This window comes from Glandiceps talaboti, chromosome 5 (genome assembly GCF_964340395.1).
Source record: "Glandiceps talaboti chromosome 5, keGlaTala1.1, whole genome shotgun sequence".
Lineage (NCBI taxonomy): Eukaryota > Metazoa > Hemichordata > Enteropneusta > Spengelidae > Glandiceps > Glandiceps talaboti.
This window is the reverse complement of record NC_135553.1, coordinates 10,454,103-10,478,722: the sequence shown is the minus strand read 5'-3', so window position 1 is coordinate 10,478,722 and position 24,620 is coordinate 10,454,103. Positions and strand designations below refer to the sequence as shown.

Sequence of the window (24,620 nt, the reverse complement as noted above, 5' to 3'; positions counted from 1 at the left end):
TATTTTATGATTTTATTTTATTTCATTTCATTTCCAGGATAACCAAGTGGAACATGTCCCCTTTACAGTCTTCTTGAAAATACAGCAATAATACATACTACTATTGCATCAAGCACAAACATACAGGGTGAAGCTGCAGACATTAAAAATAGTACAACGCAGAGAAAAAAAATTACAAACTAAGAGTTCAGATAAAACTACCTAACAAGACCTCTAAAAAGTATCTAAATTAGAATGAATATCAATCTGAGGATACAAATTTGAAAGTTCATTAAAAGCACACTTAAGTTTTTGTAAAACAGAATAATTAAAAAAAAAACAGTCTCAAAATTAGTAGTCCTAAAAACACACATTTGCCAAGTATTCCTTTGTGGTAAGTAAAAATTCAAATTTGTGAGAATCAAAGGACAATTGTAAAAGCTGTTATCACACTTAAATAAAAACATTAAATCTAAAATCCTTCTTGTATCATAAAGCTTAGGAAGATTGAAATACTTGCTTAACAGATTTTCAGGGGTAGGTAAGAAATCTTAGCTACAAGTTCACCCAAATATGCTAGCTGTCGTACATAAACATTTATTACAATGCTAAATATCTGGGAGGAAAGAGTTTGAGAATTAGTATGGAAAATGATTATAAATAGTTTTCACATTGTACGGAGAAATGTCTCAATAACTTCAGTTTCTCGTCTCTGAACACGACTTTTGTTATTGCAACTACACATATGTAGCACTGTAACAAATGTTTCTGTACCACAGCTAGCATATTTGGGTTGTAGCTAAGATATCTTACCTATCCCTGATTTTGAAATAGCTTGAAGTCAATAGGTCCTATGATTTATGAAGTGAACAACTTAGTATTGTCATGGACAACACTTGATATTTTGTTATATTCTGTGTAGTGTTTGATTTTAAAGAAATACTTTGTAAATACATAATGCATCAATAACCCTTCTATTTTATCAAACTGTGACAATGAGCATATATGCAGTACTTCAGGTACCATATGGTGTAACGGAACAAACTGACATATCATATTAATTTCAAATAAATGACGAAGTTGTTGAGAAAACATGAGTGGGGTGTACAGTGGTGTACATGTTGATGTCTTTGAAAGAGTGAAATATTAATTAAAATGAAAGAATTTTGAAAACTGATAGATTTTGAAAAAAGGAATATTGAGGCTTCACATTGACTTTTGCAATCTTACTTAGAATACTACGTACCCTTAAGAAAACTGTACACTAAATTGGTACAAAGACATACTTTTTTCTATAAACTCACACTTTTTCAAATAAAACCTAACGGCCTGTTGAATTCTGCTCTATTGTCTAAAGTGTCCACTTCACAAATAATATTAATTCAAAAAAGCTTGCGTAGGTGGGATACTGGTCTGAAATTCAAGTCATCTTTAACTCAATTTTTTGACACAAGTTTCTATGTGTGCATACACAACAAAACAATATGTTAAAATGCAAGAACAGAAATATCCACAAATGTACCACCCTGCAACTAAATACCATTAAACTAGAACATGAAATACATGAATGTGTTGAATATGGAATACCTTTGTAGTAGTTTGTCCTTGGAGAAAACATTGTCATTTGATATGTGCAAAGAAATTCAATGACACTATTGTGGAGATATGACTGTTAAAACACACAACAATAGTAAAGGCTGAAATACCAGTAACTACTAATAGAACTACCAGCACCTACTAAATATGTGAACATATTTTTTTTTCAAAGGAGACAAAATTGTGTCAAAAACAAACACAGTAACAACACAAGGTCATCACTTATTAAATGTCAGTGTGTCATTACTACTCAGGTCTAGAAAAAATGATGCAATCAATAAAAAATAATTAAATGATACACCTTTTAGCAAAAATCAATACATTTTTTTCAATATCACACCTGTGACTCTTGGTAATGTTCATTTTCTAGTATTACGATCATTTCCTGACAGAAATATTTGGAGAAACCGGTCCTAATTGCAGTTTAAGTCTCAAAGGCAATTTGAACACGATATTGCTTCCACAAATTTGTACCTAAAACACCTAGTTCCTTTAGTGTTGTGAACCCACATGTGTACATGGTATTGAAATAACTAGCTATGGATTTTAATTGTGCCAACCACTATCCTTCTTACTCTTCATTCTTTCAGTAGTCAAAATGTCACTAGTATATAACTATCTCTCAAATAACACAATTTCCTGAAAAATAGTGCTAATGGCATTGCAGCGCAACTGTACACTTTATGAGTTACTTTTTTAGAAGTAGTTAACCACATGCAATTTAAGACACAGACAGATACACACATACACACAGCCAGACAGACAGACAGACACACACACACACACACAGAGACAGACACACAGACATATACCATGCCTTTAGCACAACTGAACCTCATACTATGAAGTGCTGAAAATTGTGTTACCAAGCAACACCGACAATAGATTAATAGTGATCCCATGAACAACTAAGTGTAATTTACTGCATTAAGGTAAAGAAACTTCTAAACTCAGCTTATGCCCCTTAATTCACGCACCTGCGGTGCAATCATTTTGATTTGACCAATTTCCCAACTAGTCACCCTGGTGACCCAAAGTAACATCAATCCTATCAACTATCAAAGGAATTTGCATGGCATTATTTTTTTTTTACTTTAAGTCGTTCCCATATATGCAGGCAGACAGACAGACAGACGGACATACATTCTCCATGCCTATAGCATGACTGACCGTTCTATAGTTCAGTTGTGCTAATAAAAACACTACATGGTTTGAATGCTCTAATTATTCACACATTATGTATCATTTCAACTATAATTACTGTCAACTTTCACCGGGTTATTAAATTTTACGTTGATTGCAAATTAACAATTGAATACATACATGCATATTCATGTGATCTCACAATGAGCTATTGATACAGAAAATACTGGAACAAACATATTACACAATTTTGTAAACTATAGCATTATTTTTCATCCAGGTCTTTGAAAAATTGACGAATCTCTTGCAGTGTGTGTTGTTCCACTGTCGCAAACAGGAATTTTGTTACAACAATGGCATCACAGAAATTTCCAAAAGTTAATGTCTACAAATATTTACATGCATATATTATAAAAAATGTGAATAACAGAACTTTATGTACATGAATGGTATGAAACCTAGCTGAGAGATGTTTATGTAAAATATTAGAGAAAAATTACAGAATTTTCCAACATGTAATTTCTAATGTTATTTTTATGTATACATGTATATACATGTAAAATGTGAAAGTAGGTGAGCAAAAGAACCCTTACGGTGTTAAGCCTGTGGGATGTTCTCTACTAAATCTACAATTCTGAAGAAAAATTTTTCAAGCTTATAAGTCTTTAATTTCAATTCATGAAAATTTCCTCTCTCTCTCTCCTTCCCTCCCCCCCCCCTTTCCCTCCCTCCCTCCCTCCATTTTCTTTCCCTTCTTATATATTTCACCCACCCTTCAAACTTTATTTCCACTTTTATCCAGATACTTAAATTTCCCCGTTTTTTTTTTAGTCGACACAACTCATTGTAACACACACTACTATTAAATATAACATGAGCTTGAAAGAAAGTCACCGTTTCACACATTATATCAACAATAAAATTAATAATGTACCATTTGTTAAAGAGTACAGCAGCTGTTCGCACAAGTCAGAACAATTAAAATGTATGTACCAGTAAAAAATACCAAATGGTCTATGCTACTCCTGTTGTACAATGTACATACAGGTGTGTATGTGAAATAAGGCAGTATGGAAACGTTATAATTTCTACAATAACATTCACATTGTCAGCATGTATGTCTTTCAGTCTTTTTTTTTTACGTATACCGGTAGTTGGCAAATTGACTGCATTATCTAGTGCAACATAAAGAAATTTGATGATGTTCAACACTATAGTATAATATTAGATTGTAATTAATGTTCGATAAATTTACAAACATCTATGAACATTAGACCATTGCCTTCGACTGTACTATATATTAATTCTGAATTATTTAATTAAGGTTGATAATTACATACATACATACATACATACATACATACATACATACATACATACATACATACATACATGCATACACACACACACAGACAGACATACAGACAGACACACACACACACACACACACACACACACACACACACACACACACACACACACACACACACACAATGATACATGTACATACCACACCTTCCCTTCCCTACACACATACCCAAAAACTTTAAATATCCCTGAAGCACTGTTATCGTGCAAAAAAAAATGTTGAAAGTAAAAGAAAGGGCAGGTATTAACAAGTAGCTCCCTTGGCGTTTTTATATCTTCCATAAGTAATTACTCCCATCAAACCAGACTTGCAGAATATGATGTTAAATTCATACACAGGAAATAAAAGTTGTTATTTCAAACACGTAAGATGGAAAGAGTAGTGCAAATGGCATGTACATAACAAGCTACAATTACAGAAAATTTCATTTCTCTATTCCTGTTATCAAACAAGTCCTAAGTGATAGATTATGGGACATTAAGCCATGTTCACTCACTTTATGGAAACACCGACAATTATGGCAGAGAAATTGCTAAATCTCCTATCTGTGTCTGTGTTAACATCTGTGTCTGTAGACACTTTAGATGTCATATCTGTCGTTATGGTAATAACACAGGAAAGATGTCATATCTGTGGTGATGGTAACGACACAGGACAATAAATTGTGCGATACTCAGGAGTGTAATCTCCACCAAATGTTTATGTATGTGTGACTGTGAGCTGCAAGGAACCTATAAACACATTTATCATGACTCACAAGTCAGTATGAACTCATAATGATTTCTATCGGGAATAGTTTGTACAAAACATTTGCAATTTTTCTTATCAAAACAAAATTTTCTATGATATGATATTTTTATGTTATGTATCGAGTGGTTAAATTCAATTTTTTAAAATCAAATTATGAAAGTTAAATAATGGACAAAATGAAAACGGAATAAAATGAACATTCACGGAGCTTTTCCTTGAAGCAAAAGTGAATTCGTGACTCAAGTACTAAAGAGGCATTCCTACTGAATACAAGACTTTTTGCTTTTTGTTTTTTGTTTCTAAAAATACACTTTCTTTTGGCGCTTGCTGTTCTACTTCACTTTGTAATAGCCGTACACTGTAGAAAATCTCAGATGTCTCCTGTGACAATTTCATGAAATATAAACTGCTAGAGTCTGAGGGCCGTACTTGAAGTGCAACTTCCGATTCAACTTAGTAAAGGTCCAGTGTTTCCTTTGCTGGTCCAGTAAGTACTTTCTTTTTGTTAAAGTTTCAGTCTTGGTATATAAAGATTGAGATGAAAATTCGGTGAAATTATAATTTTGCAGTATTCTCCCCAGCATAGCGATCATTTGCATATTAATTTGCATGTCATTTACATAATACTTTGCATAAATTTTAGGTGCTTGAAACATGTATATCATATTTTATTTTTGATAGAAAAATTTTGTTGTCAAGGAAAAGTTGACAGAAACATGGTAGGTGGTTTGTAGCTATTCAATCATACAAACCACATACACCACAAGGCTAATTGGAAGGAAAACTAGGGTTGAAAATGTAAAGTTAATACTAGACTCTAGCGTAAGGAAAGTGATGGCTGGAACTGGTACATTGGTATGCATGGGAAGACACTCTATTAAGTATCTATTAGTCTTTTATTTTGAAAAAAAATTTGATGTGAAATGACGTGGAAAATGTGTGTGCTACCTTCCTTACAAAGTAATATGGTCATAACATGTTAATTGTATGTCACTCTGTCTAAATACTGAATTTACTAATCAAGTATCATCATGTATATACTGGTACAAGTTACTAATTCAAAAAATAGTGCCAATGGCATTGTAGCACAACTGTATTCATCCGCATGCCAATCTATCCTTGTTGTTACCCATGAAATATGCACTATCATATTAGTGTTGCTATGTGCAATTTCTAATTTCTTTGTCATTTTTTGGAATATTCATATAATTGCCTAACTACCCTTGTTGTTACCTTTGCCATATACAATGTACACCATCATATGGGTATTGCTACAGGCATGGTCATACATGGTACAGAGACTTCACCATGCCTAAGCACTACTGAACCTCACTTCAGTTGTGCTAAAATTCTAGTGTTAGTGTTCGATGATTTCACTTCGCGGCTGAATGAACTTCTTACACACTGTTTGTTCATAGAACAGTAAACAGACAGTCTATATATACAATGTCTTCAATTTACAACTCAAGTGAAGTATCTATATACCTCAGTACAGCTGCATTACCAAAAAACTCTGTTATTGTTTGAAGACTTCATAGCTGAACAATCATGAAATGGTAACAGATTTTGTGGACTAGATGTATCGTAGTATGTGCATCAAATGATGGGACAATAACACAAATTTTTCCAAATTGTTCATAACAATGGATAATGATATATATCTGACGTATAAGCACTGTCACTTTATACACTGGTTGTCAATTTACTAACAGTTTAAAGGCAATAAATTCAAAGGGGTGCCAGCAAAAATCAATACCGTAAGAATCCATTATTGCAAGGGACAAATTTATCAATTTTTTTTCTCATACAAGTTACCACATATTCCCTGATATATTCCAGAGTAATAATACGACAAATATATATCAATGCAATACAAAATATGGTTTCTTTATCCCCTTGTAAATGACTTTGATGCTTGGACATTTACTCCCATGTGACAAGCTGTTTGTGTTGGCAACACAAACATGAGCAAAAGTTTTGAAAACACATAGTATTCTCCCAGTGCAAAGTAATAAAAGTGTCAAGTCTACTTGAAATTTCAGATAAAAATTGTAATCCAACCACTTCATTTTCAGCAAAAAAGTGTGAAAACTACCACCAGAACTAAGACACTTCCTCCCTGATCTCTGACCAGCAAGTATGGAAGGTGTTTACTATCAGTCTCTTAAATTACCCTTTTAGTGAAAAAATTCTACCAAGAAATTATACATACATGTCTTATGGTATGAATTCTTTATCCTCATAAAACAGTTTGTACAGATGGTACTCTGGCCTCTACCAGGACACTTTTGTTTACAAACGTTATGCCTCAGTGACAATCTAATCTAAACCTCTACCAGGACACTTTTGTTTACACACGCTTGGCCTTGGAGACAAACTTATCCAGTGGAAGTCACTACAAGTTGACATATGGAATGTGACCTTCACAGAGAACTGAGACTGTCACACTCTGACATTGAAATTGTGTTGACCACATAAAAACCGTTTTGCTGAGGGTACTAAAAATCTGTTGGAGAGATTTTACTGGTAGCCAAACACATTTATATGAATCTCTTTAATTCTTGCAAAAACTTACAGTTGACTTTGTGTTGCACTTTTATTTTTACACATAATGTATTATTACGACATAAGTATACAAATAAAACATGGATTTGAAAAACATTTTGTTAACTAAAAAGAACTTGTGTAAATACCATAACTATGACAACCACTTCGAGCATGACATACAAACGAGGTTAGTGTACAACATGTTTTTTTTTCTTTCGCCGAAAGTTGTACATTGTCTTTCTGTCATTTTCAGCTCTACTCTAATATGTGATACACGTAACTCACTTTTTGTGTTTCTTTCTGGGGGTAACAGTTTATGTTGCTCCATATTACCATCAACATGTCAATAAGCTGGAAATTTAATGTCACCAAATTGCATACATGGATGGACACTTGAAAACTGAGTTCCCCTTCAAAATAATCAGCGCTGTTGCTAAGGTTTGGTAACCCAGGTAACAGAACGGGAGGAAGGGGGTAAAAGTGGCAGTATTTCCCACACAACCTACCATAATTTTGTTTGAGAAACCTATTTAAAATTACTGAGGAAACACCAGCAGATTTTATCACCCAGTCCCTTAAATAAAAACATTGATAATATAGTACAAGGTACATGTATGGAAAACTACGTTCATTTTACCACATTCCTAACCTCTGATTCTAGGTTGTCCTAAAACATAGCCAATAACATGATTATCAGCCCAGAAGAGCATTAGCCATCAGTGACCTAGCATATACAATACAATGTACTGTGCACATAGTTATTCTAGTACCTAAATGACTGCTATTTTTTGACAACACCTGTTTTAATATAACATACACAGGTACCAGCTTGTCTCAAATTATACTTTTATCATATGATACTAACCTGCTGACACAAAAATATAAAATAAACATAGATTATCACTTTGGTCTCAAATAATCATCAACAGAAATTATTACAACATAAATCATTATGTGAAATCTCTACCAAAAAAAATTTTTAAAAACGTGTTCAAGTTTAAATTGTTTATCCATACCTACCTCAAATAGACAATTTACATGATAAATTCACAAGGTGAATAACTAATATTTAAATGAAAATTAGTTACACTGTTACAGTATGCTACTACATGTATTTTTTTAAGCACAGTTTATTTTGGGATACCGTTCCTGGTTGACATATGCAAATAACAGCGCCGTCAACTTGTCATATGTAAATTAGTTTATTTACATATGCAAATTAGCAATGTCATTTAAAAATCCCCAAATATTATTATTATTTTGTATTATTTATTTAGAAATGGCAATGCATCCATTATATGGGTTTTCAAGCAAAATATAACAAATATTAAAATACAAATATACGTGACAGAGACAAAAAAATTATGCAACAATATGGAACATCCAAGGGGAGTGGGAGAATGCAGAATTCAAATGACCTGATCTACATCTAGTAGAGTGAGTTATGTTTTAGGTCACTATCAATCTACTGTAACCAAACTAGTATAAACCTGCATCAGATATTTATAAAGTTCAATGTATTAATAGATACACGTGTACATACAAAAGTTTTTGGGGTATTTTCCTGCTATTTGTTTATATTCAAACAAGAAAAGGTGCATGGGCGTAAAGGCCAGACAATACATTATATCACTTACTGCCCCCTATGTGGACATTCGCACATAACGATGAAACTCTACCAGTTAACATGAGGAGAACAGACAACATCCAAATCTATAAGCACAAATATACAGATTACATTCTTGCAAGCCTGAGCTCACATTTCTGCTAAAACAACGAAATAAGTAGTTTTGAATGGTGCCGTAAATAGACCTGTGGTTTACAACATCGCCGTATAAGGGCTGTACAAGGAACTACTTTTTCCATCTATGGACAATACAAGCTTTACCTGACTGACAAGTACCTGGATGTTCCAATATCTGAAACCATGGCAACAATGCATGCATGACATACAATGAACAACAATTATAAACATAACAGGTCTGTTATACAGAATAACATTAAATCATCACATACACATACATGTTGGTTTCTGTATTTCTATCATTTTTAATTTCACATACTTTCATGCCTCTGTAGCAATTATGTACAAACCTGAAATGAGAAGTGCTGTGTTAGAAATAGATAAATGATTAATTACTCAGGAAATATTTGTCTTGGTAATTAATTTTTTAAATATATTTTGGCTCATTTCATTTTCTAAATCATATATTATTGGTTCTCAGGGAGGCACAAATTTTACAACTACATATATCTACTTGACGTATTAACGATCCCACGAACCAGACTCGTGTCAACTGCTAAATTTTCGAGTAACGATCACATTATGTATATATGTATATTGTGTTGGAATTTCAGAAACCCTTGTTGTTCCTCACTAAAACAATTCACCAACAGTAGTAAGCTATTTTGACAAGTTTAATTTTCATCTACGTACATGTATGTGAGAGTGGATGAAATGAGTTTCATAGTTCATCACAGACGTCACTTTATTTTTTATGAACAATAAATCATATGTAATTATATTTCCAATCTAAATTATGATAATACTAGGACACATCCATCATATAATGTCTGTTCTTCACACCTCTATGAACAGTAACGTGGCAATATAGGAGAGACAACAACTGATACGTATCGTGTGATATCCCAACAGCCAAAACAAGCGTCAAAAGGGTGGCCATTTCCTGCATAAAATCATATAAATGAGTGGTCATTCTGTACACCATGTTTAGCATGAGAAATATGATGTATGTGATGTACCAACTAACAACACCACAGTATATTAGTGTAAGCAACCAAAAGAAACATGACAAGGGTGGCCACTGTGACAAGTGCACATACGACATGTAGTCATTATGTACATGTTTAATATGGGAAATATATGGAGCATTGAATCAAACAACAACATTTTCCATAGTGGCTCAGAATGATAAAAAGTCAGTAGTCTTGTGGCTCACCATATACAACCTAGTAAGGGATAAGGGAATACCACATATTGAGGACACACTGGTGTCCGGGATATTCAGATGTGGTCGCTATGACCAAGTAACCACTCCATGGTGGCCGGCCACTAGTAGTAGGTTGGACTGCATCATAATATGACCAACTATACATCTCAGCTGTTGTATATATTAATTAATCCATTTTTGTTTGATTTAAATGACTAACTAAGACTACATGTATTATGCAATTACTTTCCTGAAATTTATTATGAATAAACAAAATGGATATTATGATAGTTAGAAATGGCAGTGTGTTTTTAGTTTGAAAACACGAGAATAGCGTAAAAAGAGAAACTTTGGAACAAAATTAACATGAATCTATCGAAGTCATTTATATCAAATCTAGATAACATTTTTAACTCAAAAGACATCTGATGAAATCATAACATTTGGGAAAACATGAAAAGAAAATTGGTGCCAAATCAGATAACTAGTTTACGGCAGATAATGGCCGAATAATTGAACTATTAATTATGCATGACATCCTTTTTAGTGTTGACTTGAATACACCTATCTAGATCCTGGCCTACAGCAATCTAACACCTCTATCACACATCAATAAACTTACCTGGATTAAAACCGTAAGCTATTCTTTGAACACATTCACACTTTAAATTTGTACTGAGCTGTCGATTGTACGCCATGCTTTAAGTTAATATTTCAGTTTTGTACATACATGTCCAATTTGTCCAATTTGTCGTATGAATGTCGTAACACATTTCTACTAACTGCAATGTGTTAAACTTTGACCACGAAGTACAAAAAACTTAATTTACATTACATCAGATGCTAACATATAAATATTATCTCCTCGTATCGACTGATAACATATAACATTATCTTCTAGTCTCGAGTGCTAACATATAAACATTATCTCCTCATATCGAATGCTAGCATATAAACATCATCTTCTTGTATTGAATGCTAATACATAACATTATCTTCTAGTATCAAATGCTAACATATACTCAGAGTAAATTGAAATATTCCATCAGTGATGGACTTGTATGATGGCTGTCTACCACTGCACAACCACTAAAGGTTTATAGCGAATTTGATACATCAGTTTCCCATGTGTTCGGTTTACCACTGTTTTCACACACTACCATCCATAGCCAATAAAATGGCAATTACACTCCATACTCACAATAACCATTACCCTGTCTAGTATTTCCACACAAACTTTCTTACTTATTCAGAAACAATGTACATGTAGGTGTTTCTGCAGAATTGGTCAAAAATTTAAATGGAAACATATCAAACATAACTCTAGGCAATGGAGACATTTTTTAAACTACGAGTTCTGGAGAATCGTTTCATCATTTTACATCACCTACAATTACTTGCGCTTTCAGAGAAATGGCAAGTTGATCTTGTGCCTTTATAGAGTATCTTTGCTGTTGGCTATTGCATCATGGGAGTCAGCAAAATAATGTATTCATGGTTGCACACTGAATATTCATGAGTCCTGAATGCCCATTCTCTTCAGTGTAAAACATCTCATGAATATTCATTGCACAACCATGAATATATTATTCCTGCTGACTCCAATGATCCAATATCCTGTAAGGACACAGCTTGATGTTTCTCTGAAATCGCAAGTAATTGTAGGTGATGTAAAATCATGAAATGACTCTCCAAAACCCATAGTTTATGAAAATTACTTCATTTCCTGAAGTGGTGTCCCCCTTTAACAAACAAAAAAGTCAGGTATGTTAAGATGGCATGCTTCAACCTGTGAGAGTAGTCTGCAATCTGAAAATAGATACAACTATATCTAGTCATGGAGGTATAACTTATAAGGGGAGATTCTATTGAACAGTTTTGAGATATTTTAAGTTACCTAGCACAATGAGATATCTTATTAAAGTCACATAGTAAATCAAGTGTTTACGGTATAACATTCATTATATTTTTAATTACATTACATCTACAAGTGTCTAATGTTTACATGACAAGAACTGTGTTTACATATTTTAATTTGCATTCTGTGTATTGTTCTAAGATATTGGAATAAATAAATCACTCACCTCGCCTTGATTTTGATCATGTTATTCACATTTCAAACGTACATGCCATTGAAAAAACTTGCTATGGAACAGCTGAGATGAACTCTCTACTTTTAATAAATCTATTGGCGATCCTCTCAAAGGGCTGACTTTTTTATTTTGAGATTTTCAGAAGAGGAGCTGACTGATTGATTGGTTGATTGATTAACTAATTGATTGATTGATTGATTGATTGATTGATTGATTGATTGATTGATTGATTGATTGATTGATTGATTGATCCAGAGAGTTAATATTGTCTAAAACTGCATGTAAAGGAGCCAGATATTAATCCACTCAGCAACCAGTATTACATAACTGATAGCAGTAAATCATCACCCAAGGTAGACTAATTAATTGATTGATTGATTGATTGATTGACTGGTTAGTCAGTTAATTGGATGATATCCCACTGTAATTGTCTGCTTATTTTATAATTAGTTCAATTTCAAAAAGACTTCATGAAATCTTCACCTGTGTACGTGTCAAGCAGCTTCCTTCATCTTTTCATCCATCAACTCATCCATCACAAGAGACGCACTAAATTGATATTCTGACCGGTTGACAGAGTGATTGATTACTAAGCTGACTTTCTGATTGGTTAATCCAACCAATATTATCATTTACATTTTGTATATATTACCCATGTCCTACATGGTTGATTTAAGAAACTCTAGCTGTGACCAACAAGTCATCATATCTGTATTTGACTATCATTTTGTTTTTTCATGTAAATCTTACTACATTTTTCATATCTCACCCACAGCTAAGAAAAGAACTCTTGTGAAAATGAATGTTGATTTACAGTTATAAATGATGAATTTTACTCACAGAGTCAACTTTTGAAGAACAAAAAAAAACCAAATTTTCATTAATGTCTCGTCAGCATTGACAGGGGTGTGTTCTATTTACCGAATCTTGCCATTTGTTCATTTAATTGTTGTTTGTTTATTTACTCCTTTGCTTTAACCAACAGACAATAAACCCATTGCAACGAAGACACATACTTAAAGAACTATGTTTCAATCTGGGATCATCACATTAGTGTTGCATAGAATAATTCTTTTGTTCTAGACCAAGTTTTTCTATAGTTCAGCCAAACAACCCGTTTTTTAATCTAGATTTATTTTAATCCTAATCTGTAGTAGATTTTTAAACCCCAATGTTTGAATCCTACACTAGAGTAGACTATTACTATCAGCTCCTTTGGAATTTAATAAACTGAACCATTCTTTTTTTTTCAAGACAAATTTTTTCTATTGCTCTGTTTCAACTGAGACTTTCACAGCTTGCTTTTTACAAAATTGATGGAGTACAAAAAATACAGTTTCAAATAGAATCTGTAAGCCAAAAATAGTTTGCTGCAGTAAAAGTTTCAAGGTATTCTTCAATGTCAAAGATACCATACAAAGGCACAAGATCAACTTGATGTTTCTCTGAAATCACAAATAATTGTAGGTGATGTAAAATCATGGAATGACTCTCCAGGACCCATAGTTTATGGAAATAACTTCATTTCCTGAAGTGGCATTCCCCTTTAAAAGAAAGTAAACTGAACTCTGGAGGCCTCAATAGTTAAATAAACACCTTTATCTGTCTAAACTTGGTGATTTCCTTTCCACACTTCCATCTCTTTTTATACATTCATTTGTACTTCACAGTTTTTCACACCCCATTTTCCTTTGTACATCTCGCTGACATTTTCACACACATTAACCTGCTAATACTCATGAGATTCTCTGAGTATCATCAGGTCACCATGTGTACAAAATATCAGAACATAATGAAATCCAGTCACAGATTTTGAAAACCTTTTGTGTTTCGTTGAGACCATCCAGGTTTCTCAGAATTTGTTCTTAAAAGTAAAGTATCAAATACAATTTAATTAATTCTTTTAACTACAACACACTTTTTACTGTTAACTCCTATATTCATAATTTTTCTGAGTACAAATTTTGCAATTCACATAATTTTTTCTAAAAACAGTCATATAAATTATCAGATATTATTTTTCTTTTTGTACAAATATATTTGAAATCAAAAGAAATAACATTTACAAACATGCTTCTCAGGAAATATTATAAATAAAGAATGCAAAAAAAAAGAAATTTTCAGAACATTTTCCCTTGCAGTCAAAGCTCCACTGTTGTACATCATATATTTATATTTACATTTAGATAAACAATGCTTATAAAATATTCATATTTGAATTCAGGTGAAAGTACAACGGGTCAGGATGTGTCGTCTCAGGCATATTTTTTATCATTTTCACTAAATTACTAAAATTGGAATGTTCATTTTTTTAATCAAAATTTTGAAAGCTATGGTGTGACATTGGTGCCCCATAATAATTTCAATATTTTGCAAGGCCTAGGAAATTTATCATATTTTTTTGAACTCTTTGTTTTTTATTATTTTCGGGAATCAAAATTTTGACAGACATTGGTGCCCCATAATAATTTCAATATTTACAAGGCCTAGAAAATTTGTGTCATATTTTTTTTAAGTCTTATTTTACACAACACATTTTTATCATTTTCATTTGGCAATTATTTTTTTTCAATCAGAATGTTAACAGCTATGATGTGACATCAGTACCCCATAATGTTTTAATTTCAATGTTTACAAGACCTGGGAAATTGAATTTTTTTTTCATTTCTCCTGGTTAGTTGTATACTATTAGTGTACAATTTTCACAAAATTACTAAATTTGAAAAAAAAAAACATTTATTAAAATTTTCAATAAAAAATTTTAATAAAAATTTTGACAAAAAGCTATTTGTGATATCAGTGGCCCATAATAATTTCAACATTTACAAGGTCTGGGAATTTAATGGGGTTTTAGCATCTCTCTACAGTCGGTGGCACCGTCATGCATGGTAGCTCAAATTTTTTGTTATCATCAACTTGTTCCAGTTGACTTCAAAAAGACCATTTGTCTGTGTGATAAACTGACCTCTGACCTTGTAAAGATCATAAAAATTAGACGTCTAGTGGAACAGAAAGAGAAAACTTTAAATAAGCAGTTATTACACAAACAAATGATAAGTGGTTTGAAACGTGAGCTCTACATCGTACATAACTGTTAAATACCCTTAGGTAAAAATTGACCAACTGGAAAATTATTTTCTTTCTTCTTTTTTTTTTGTCAAGAAACCACACGAACCATTTATTCCCTGACTGCAGTATGTCATAGTGTCTTAACCATATTTTATTTTCCAGTGGAAAATTTATCAAAGTTTAGCCATCATAATCAATTTTACAAGAACAATCATTGACAAAACAGGAATCATTTCTGGATACATGTATAACAAAGTACCTAGGTTGCTAGTCCAGAGTCTCTGGGTTCGCACCCTAGGTAGACTAATCTATCTGGTTTAATAATTACAATAGTCAGACCTGTATGTTGTGCCAGATAGCCAAGTCTCCAGGGTATGAGGCAGCTTCTACTAAAGTAAAACACAATTTTATTTTCATTTTAAATTCAGTTTTATCAAATGCTATCAAATCTTTGAACTACAAAGAATAAAATATAAACAAAACTGATTCCCCATTTTTATCATGATGGCAGTAACATTGTTGGGGTCTAATTTCAGCTCTAGTCTCATAAAGAATTGTTTTCATTATTTTACAATTGATTCATATTTTGCAAGTTTTTCATTCATACATTGTATTTCAATATTTAAATGTCCACCATCTTGGATCAACTCTAACAGAATGTCGGCTTCACTGACTGAACATTAGCAGTTTATGATACCAGTAACTTCAATCAAAGACTAAACAGCTGTAGCTAGAGTTCATAAAATATTACGGTATTTCCTTTTCATGATGTACCCTCATTATTTCCATCGGACTAAATTGCAGATATGACAAAGGGAAGGGTTAATATATTGATAGGTAGAACATGGATTGTTGGTAAAAATGTATACTCAGGTGTATAGACCTTGTAGAAAGACTAAGATCTGCACTCGGAAGGTTCCTGATCAAAAGTTAGGGATGACAGTACACCTTGACAGTGTGATTGGCGCTATATGACCTGCGGTCAGTTTCAAAGTTAGTAGAACTGCACAAGGGTCTTAGTAGCTAAGGGTATGTATTGACCATGTACATGTACTTGACATTGGCACTGACATTAAGTGCAACTTTAATTCTTTTATTTGTTTATATGTCCATTAAGTGTGTAAATATTGGCATAAAAGTCTTAATCAAAACTAAAGCCAATTTCAAGTCAAAACATTAATCAAACACAAAGTACACAGCAGCTTTCAAAATATTGACGTAAATTCAACTAATGTTAATTTCATTGATCAACAGTGTTGTTTACATTAATTATTTTTCCTTCTTAACATTCACATTCAGTAAGCATCACATTTTTTGGCATTCAAAATGACGACTGAAATATTGAGAAACAAAAAAAAAATTATTTGTGGCCATCCAGGTTGGCAGCCTGCAAGGGTCAGTTTAGAAATTACCAACTCATGATGTAAAATCAATACTCTTCAAATATTAATGAATTTACGAAATCAATAATGAAAATATTAATTATGATGATATTTCGTATTTAGTTTTTGTTATCACTGCCACTCATGAAATATTCATTGTACAGCTGTAAAAATTTGATCACAAAAAATGTCACAATTAAAAAAAACAATGGTCAAAACAAACCTCTAGCTGAGTACATATTAACATAATGCTAATAGCTAGTGGTGAATGTAAATGAGGAAAAATATTGATAATAATATAATTACATATTTTCAAGCGTAATTTATGCAGAAATTGGGGAAAAATTAATCTTTTGTTGCATATTTTCAGGATCAAATCTAGAACCAAGGACGTGAACATGTGTTGTTCTGATGTAGACTGACCATCAAATATATTACTGTATTTCTTTATTGAAGCTGGTACATGTACACTTTACCATGTGCATGATATAATCCATTTATCTCAACTCCCTTGGTTAGTTTGTGAAGATCACCATGAACATCGTTCTAATTGTTTATCTTAAGTTGCACGCACCAGTGTCTAGAAAAGACTTCCAAGTTGATGGAGAAACCTAAACTTCACAGAAAACAGCATCCCTTTTTTAGCATTTTTTGCACTGATTATGAATTTTCAGCAATGATCATGTTACATGTGATTTTTTCTGTCTACATGTAATGAGTATTTGTCAATATCCATAATATATGCAAATATATGCAAATGGCATCCAATGTTACTATGAATTTTACATTCACTCTTGTGTTGTAACTTTCACTGCATGCATGCATGTAGAGTCCCCCCCCCCCCCCCACAGGTCCTGTGGGGACTAACATGTCTGGATGTCTTGAATACACCACATATAACAGTGTGAAAAGGATCACTGAACAGAGAAACAAACAAATGATTTTGAATGGCCTTGATTAGAATAGTTAGTGTGGACAGGTCAGACTTAGAAAGTGTTAATCTGACATGAACAGTTGAGGTAAAAAAATCCCCAGAGTGAACACATAGAATGTGTTTGAAATCCCTTTGAATTGATAATGAGCAGTGTAGACTGCACTCCGTCACTCTACCAAGATATTGTACAAAGCTAGCCCACTCTGACAGTTAGTCTCTCAGTAAACGTACCAGCACAATTTGTCATTTTCATTTCATAATTTATTTTAGTCACAAATTGTTTATGATGTACCACATGATGTTTACAAAGTCTAAGATTTGCAGACAAAAAGCAAATTTGGGTTGGTTTTCGATACAGAAAATTCAAATTCCAAGGTCTTTGCAATATAAAAGCCTGTATTTAAATCTGAGTGTTATCATCTCATGACCAAAGTCATTGACAGTCTTTTTTCTTATGCAACTTTATAGATTGCACAGTTCCTAACACTTGCATGGTGACCACCAGTGTACACACTTTGATGTACATACTTTTGAGTGATGCACCAAAATTTGGTGTTCCCCTATCACTTACTATGTGACTCACAAGAAAACCCAGTTTTTCTCATTTTGACTCACAACAACAAAATGTGGCTATCATTAGAAGGCACACTGCAGGGTGACTACAACTGTGTTTTCTTGTTTAACAATTACTTTTAGAACTTACCAACAGAGCCTTCACTTTGTGATTCCAGTAACCTTCATACAGTAAGGAAAACCATAGACATTAGCAAATGAGATACCTGATGAAAGCTTTGGTGAGCTACTTGAAACTTTTGCCGCAAAAAGAAGTTAAATTTATGAACTTAGACTGAACCTTTGCATAGATGAGTTTTCAACATACTGTATTTCCTAGTTAGATGCTCTAAGCAGCAATTAAACTAAAACTTCATGCAGCAGTACAACGTTTTTTTGCAGTTCTATACATCAGAGAAGCAAGGTTTCCTGAGAAGATCACAGGGCAGGGTTGTAAGGACCACCAATATTTTTATATCATACGCCACTTCAGTTTCCTGCATTCTGAGTAAACCAACAATCTGACGTGTAAAAATACATGACAAAAAACTTGCTGATGTTAGCAGAGGTTACTGACATAAATTAATTAACTAGAGCAGTGTATGGTATAATCTGAGATGAAATCTACTTCCTACTTCCATGTATTGTTACTACATGCAAAAGTAGTGATTGCTAGTTTCATGCTGCAACTTTCACATCTCTTCTGTGCCATTTCCTAGCTGATATATCATAGCCACAGTTCAGTTTAAGATTAAAACTGCATGAAAATCATACATCTGCAAAGCTTTAAAAAAAGGTTTCACAGTTTTTGTATATACATTGATTTCTGTCTGTTAGGCAGGTGGCCACGGTACTCTGAATAAAGCATGCAAGGAAAGACTACATTTTCTGAAAAGACCCCCCCCCCCCCCCTCCACTTCAAGTTATCAAGTGATACTTTTCAAAATGACCCCCACCCGAAACACCACCCCCCCCCACAACCCATCAGTTAAAAATGACCACCCCCTAATATTGTCCTGTAAAAACCTGTACAACAATCCCATTCTGAGCATGCAAGCAAATGCTTATGTGTCAAAAACATAAAATATCAAGCCCAGCAGACAAATATTAGCAACTGATTGACTTTCCTATCTAACATCTCTTTGACAACAAAAGCCTCTGTACTATTGGAACTTTTCATAATTCCAAAACACCAATTTGGCATATGCTATAATATTGGATGTACATTGAGGTTATGGAAGTTGGTTACGTAAAGGTTACATCGAACGTTAACCCAGTGTTTGAAATTATGAAAAAAATTTCTGATTTCATAACTTTTGGTCATTCAAGTAGAGACTTCTGTACGCTTCACAGAACAAAGCAGGAAAGGGACAATGTCAGAATCAAGTCCTCAGTTACTCCATCTACAAGCGAGAGAAGTGTTACTCTAACTAAACAGTTTATGAGTCCATTTACCCCTTTACTTCAACCATTGTCCAATTACTTACAAAATTCTTGAGAAATACTTTCTAAAATACTATCTTTGTAATTCATTTATTTTATGTGAGTGTTTACCAAGTCTCAAATCCTAAGAATTTCATTCCCTTACAAAACATGTTTTAAATTTCATTTAGCTGATCTGACCTTTGACCTTTGACCTTTGACATAAAAGGTCAAATTCAGTGAATTCCCATCTATGTGTACAGCAGACATGATTTTCTATCCTACCGAGTCCCTCTCTGATATTACACACCACATATTGGTATTTATGATATAAAACACCTACTTGTACCAAATCACATAGTACAATTACTGACCTAAACCTAGAAATTTGAAGAAAATTTTTTAAAACTTGCAGTATTTTATTCCAGCACTATGCAAACTGTGGCCAGTATTACACAGTATGTCTAACTTAGACAAGGAACCCAGTACACTCTAACAACAACTGACCCTGGTCATATGTGTCAGTTTATTTAGTTATGCTAAATGAAACAAACTAAGGGTGAAATGAACAATAACATTGAAACTTACAAACACTGACTGGCTGGCTGATAATTTGTTTTCAGATACCATGGCTTTCCAGTACCTTTAAGTGTTTTGAGTTTAAATTTGGTAAATTGTGGAAATCAACAAAAAATGTAGTATTTTGTCTATGATTGGATTACAAGTTAGCCTTGTGTTGTTATTTACATTTAATGGTGACTGTCATACAAACCACAGTGTGGTGTTGCGCTGTTGTGTCGGGGACACACACTGTGTCTGCTTGACATAACTAACATTGAAATGAACACTGTACTGTACTGGGCATTTCATGGAATGAAGGACTCGTTCTTTAGACTTACTACATATCAACATTTTCAAAACATGTACATTTCTGATCTAATTTTCATCTGAAATGAAATTGACATAATATCAATATATGATTACATACAAACGAAGTGGCAACAGTATATTACAGGAACTACACTACACTATTTTAAGCCTTTTGTTTAATTTACATAATATTACCTATTTCAAGTATCCGTTTACAAACTGACAATGAGCCTCTATACAATGGGATGTAAATCCCATTTAGATGTATGGTGTATTGTTTTCAGTGTTAATAATATCATAGTACAGTCACTGACATGCATTTAATTGGATTGAACAATTTTATGGAACATAGACATTGAATACAGAATAGACTCAACTACAACTGAACTGACTACAACTTCACATTCAAAACAACGTACAGTTGTATCACTCAGAAAGACGTTTCTTGTTTTAAATTTTCTACCAGTCACGATTTTAATACTTTATATTCCTTCAGTGTAAGAATGTCAGGTGCTATAAATAGTTCTGAAAACTTCTAGAGTGTATTTGTATTTAGCTTTTGAATAGTAAGGAGCTATTATTCGCAGTTGGACAATTGTCTGGCCAGTGACAGCATACAGTGCTCAACTACTAGATACAATAGGAACACTACTGGTCGTAGTTGTCCCATGCTGCTATCAAACATTCTAAAGGGAGGGATTTGCTAATGTCGATATTTTGGAAACATTAATTTAAGACACAAGCCAGGTTTAGCAGTTGCAAAATAGTTTACTGAACTGTGCTACACTGTCCAAATTAACAAATACTCCCCCCCCCCCCAAAAAAAAAAATAATAATAATTAAATAAATAATTTACTAAGCATGAAAATGTTGAAAGTTTTTACACACAATTTTTTCTAAAAAGTTATACGATCACTTAAAACTTTGTCAATATTTTTAGGCCAGTTTATCAAACTTGCATGAGACTTTTGGGGAGAAAATTTACTACTCCCATTTCTCTCAATCTAAGTTTGTTCTATACAAAAACTTCAATACTACTACGTGTATTACAAAGTTTTCCTCTCCGGTTAAAATTTGCAGACGATTGCAACTCCCTTTGAATATGGCAGAAAACACTTGTAAGTTGTATAGTAGGACTTCGACATTTAAACGTGTGAAAATATGCTGTTTTTTCCGTGTTTGGGGATTCAGTGCTTATAAGTAACCCTACGGAAATATGATGATTATACTTCCGGTCTCTTGGAACAGCTGATGAAAGGGTCTCGTTTTACAAGTTAGTCAGCCTCACTTACCGGGGTGACGTGGAAAAGGCAGCTGACTTGCGTTTAGCAAGGCAAACTCGTAGGCACTAACATGCATGTAATTAGGACAGGTGATCACCAAACATAGCGAAACCAACACACTGGAAACCCCAAGTGACAGAAGTTGAGCGTAACACAAACTGTAATGATCATGTAACGTTAACCGTTAACAACAGTTCCGTTCACACTTTCACAGAGAAATCGTTCGACGATTCGTACAAACAGTTGTACCACTCTCACCAACACACCAGTGACCCCAAAAAGCTGAACACGTACGCTTTGATATTCATTGACCGGGACATTTAAACTTCTACGAGCTTACCTTCAAGTTCGACCAAACTTCGTCGTGGTCGACACTCGACCCGGCGCTGCGTCGTTTTGTCACGTCTTTCCCTTCACTTGATTCAACACTGAAGAAGCTCCAGGCCACTAGTAGCTGCATTGAGATCACAAAAGTCGCTAGGTAGAGAATAAAACGGTATCGGCCACACGAAATTCCGACAGTCCGACCTCTCGGTCCTCTTGGTCCAACCGCCATGATGATAGTGAATGTACACAATGAATGATTCGCGTGTAGTTCGTCTGTCAAATCTTACAACTTCCGGTATTTTACTGCTATAGCGCCACCTTGCGTTGATCTAAAAAAAAAAATGAATTCACTCTTACCAAATACATCGCGAAATATTTCAACTTAATATTTAATTAATCCTAATCGTAACTTTGTCTACTAAATAAAAGTCGGCGGGGAAATATGACAATATAGGATTTTCAAAAAGTATCGAAATAACGTGAAAAAATAGGAATTTTAAGTACACATTTCTCGTTTAAATTGATACGTGGTTACTATTTTTAAAATGTTTTCCACTATAGCATATTGACGAATATAGGATAGTCGATTTTATATGATGTTATGGGTCGTTCTAGTCAGTCGCCAACTATTTTTAGCTATTTCCTCGATTATTTCTATTTCAAATACAAATTATATTGAATGCTATGTTGATTCACCTGTAGGCATATAACTTGAAATTATCAAAGCAGGCTAAGTGATTTCGATTCAATATGTGCTCTTACATTGTATGTGATGAGTCACTTAAATAGATATGGCGTCTTTGGACATCATCGCCTAAAATAACGAAATCAACACTTGGAGAATGAAATCAACACTTCGACAACCTGTAACACACAGTTACAGATTCTGAGGGGTATGGGGTGGTTTATTACGGCATTGTCACTATTTTCGGTAGATCAGTTCTCAAACTCACAGGCGGCTCAGCTCGCTCAAGTTGCAAATCTGTTAAAGTCTGTCCGGATCAGTAAAATGAGGTGGGATGGGGAGTGCGAAAAAAAGCAAAGTGCCAAATCAACACGAATCGTCATTTTAAAAAGTGATAACACAATTTCTGCATCCAGACATAATTCAGAATTATTAAAAAATGTAATACATTGAAATGTTGGGAGATTATTTGTCCCAGTTCCTCCATTCGAATTCCTTCCACCCCTCCCTCCGAAAAAATGGTTAATAATTTTTGTTTGATGGGTATAATATTCCCACCCCCACCCCCAGTAATAGTAGTATCCAAGGGTTATACACGATGATCTCATCACTGTTTCTCAATCACTCACACAGGTGACTATTTTATTGAAAAAGAAAAAAAAACACATTGTGTTTCATATATTCATTCAAATAAAAATTGAAAATAGCCCGTAGACTTTAGCAAGTCTAACCTTTATCCTCAGCGACGGAGAAGTTATTTTAGCAGCAGTGGCGATAAATATGTAGATGGAGGAGAAACATACGATTACGAATAAATCATATCTTGCACTTTAATAGTTCATCTTACTATCATCAAAGTTTAACTATTTTCACAGATGTGATGGGAATGATGTGTGTTGAGCACACACTTAAACATCGCCCTCTTGTGATTAAAATTGTGTAGCGTACTGAGCGTACAGTAACAAGCGCACAGCTCTGGAATTTACAACTACGTCTTGGCCTCGTAACGGGTTGATATCGTACCAATAATCATAACCTGTCTTCGGCAAACACATTCACACGTATTAAGGTGACACAGATTGAGTTTATAAACTTGTAAATGAAAATACTTACACACACAAAAAGAATACAAAATATTCTAGTATCATACTGTTATTGTCGATGTATACATTTTACGATACGTATTCTGGCATTTGATGAGTTTAGTCACATACAAGTGACGCTTAAGTATGCGTCAGTAAGTAAAATATAGTGTTGTAGTTTTCTAATACCAAGCAAAAATTACGTCCAATACGTATAAACCCACCTTTTACATAAAATACGTCGCTGGGGTGCGGGTGTCATTATATCAGATGAACGCCCACAGCGGCTGATTTTTCCAGTCTAGTGCCTCTCATGTCAACTCAAAATACCTAGCCACCGAGCGAAGATTGTGTGATGACAAATCATAAAATGACCTCTCCAGAAACCAAAAATTATAAAAGTACCCCCTCTTTCACGTTTCACACACAAATATTGATGAAATATCATATTGATTTATTGAATTCATTCTCACATTATCGCAAACCAAGTATAATTTTCTTCTTCATGGTGCTTCTCGGATGGTGCCGTAAAAGAGGACTGTAGTTTTACGACAGTTAACCGAATACCATCTTTTGAAAAATATTA

General features: G+C 33.7%; 1 protein-coding gene across 1 annotated transcript in view; it reads right to left on the bottom strand.

The window, feature by feature from the left end:
• The window catches only part of LOC144435336 (xylosyltransferase 1-like), a 92,339-nt gene extending 69,843 nt beyond the window's left edge, over positions 1 to 22,496 (bottom strand). The window contains exon 1 of the mRNA XM_078123931.1: positions 22,281 to 22,496. Coding sequence (XP_077980057.1) covers positions 22,281 to 22,496 — 216 coding nt within the window. The remainder of the gene's footprint in view (positions 1 to 22,280) is intronic.
• Between the last annotated feature and the right edge of the window lie 2,124 nt (positions 22,497 to 24,620).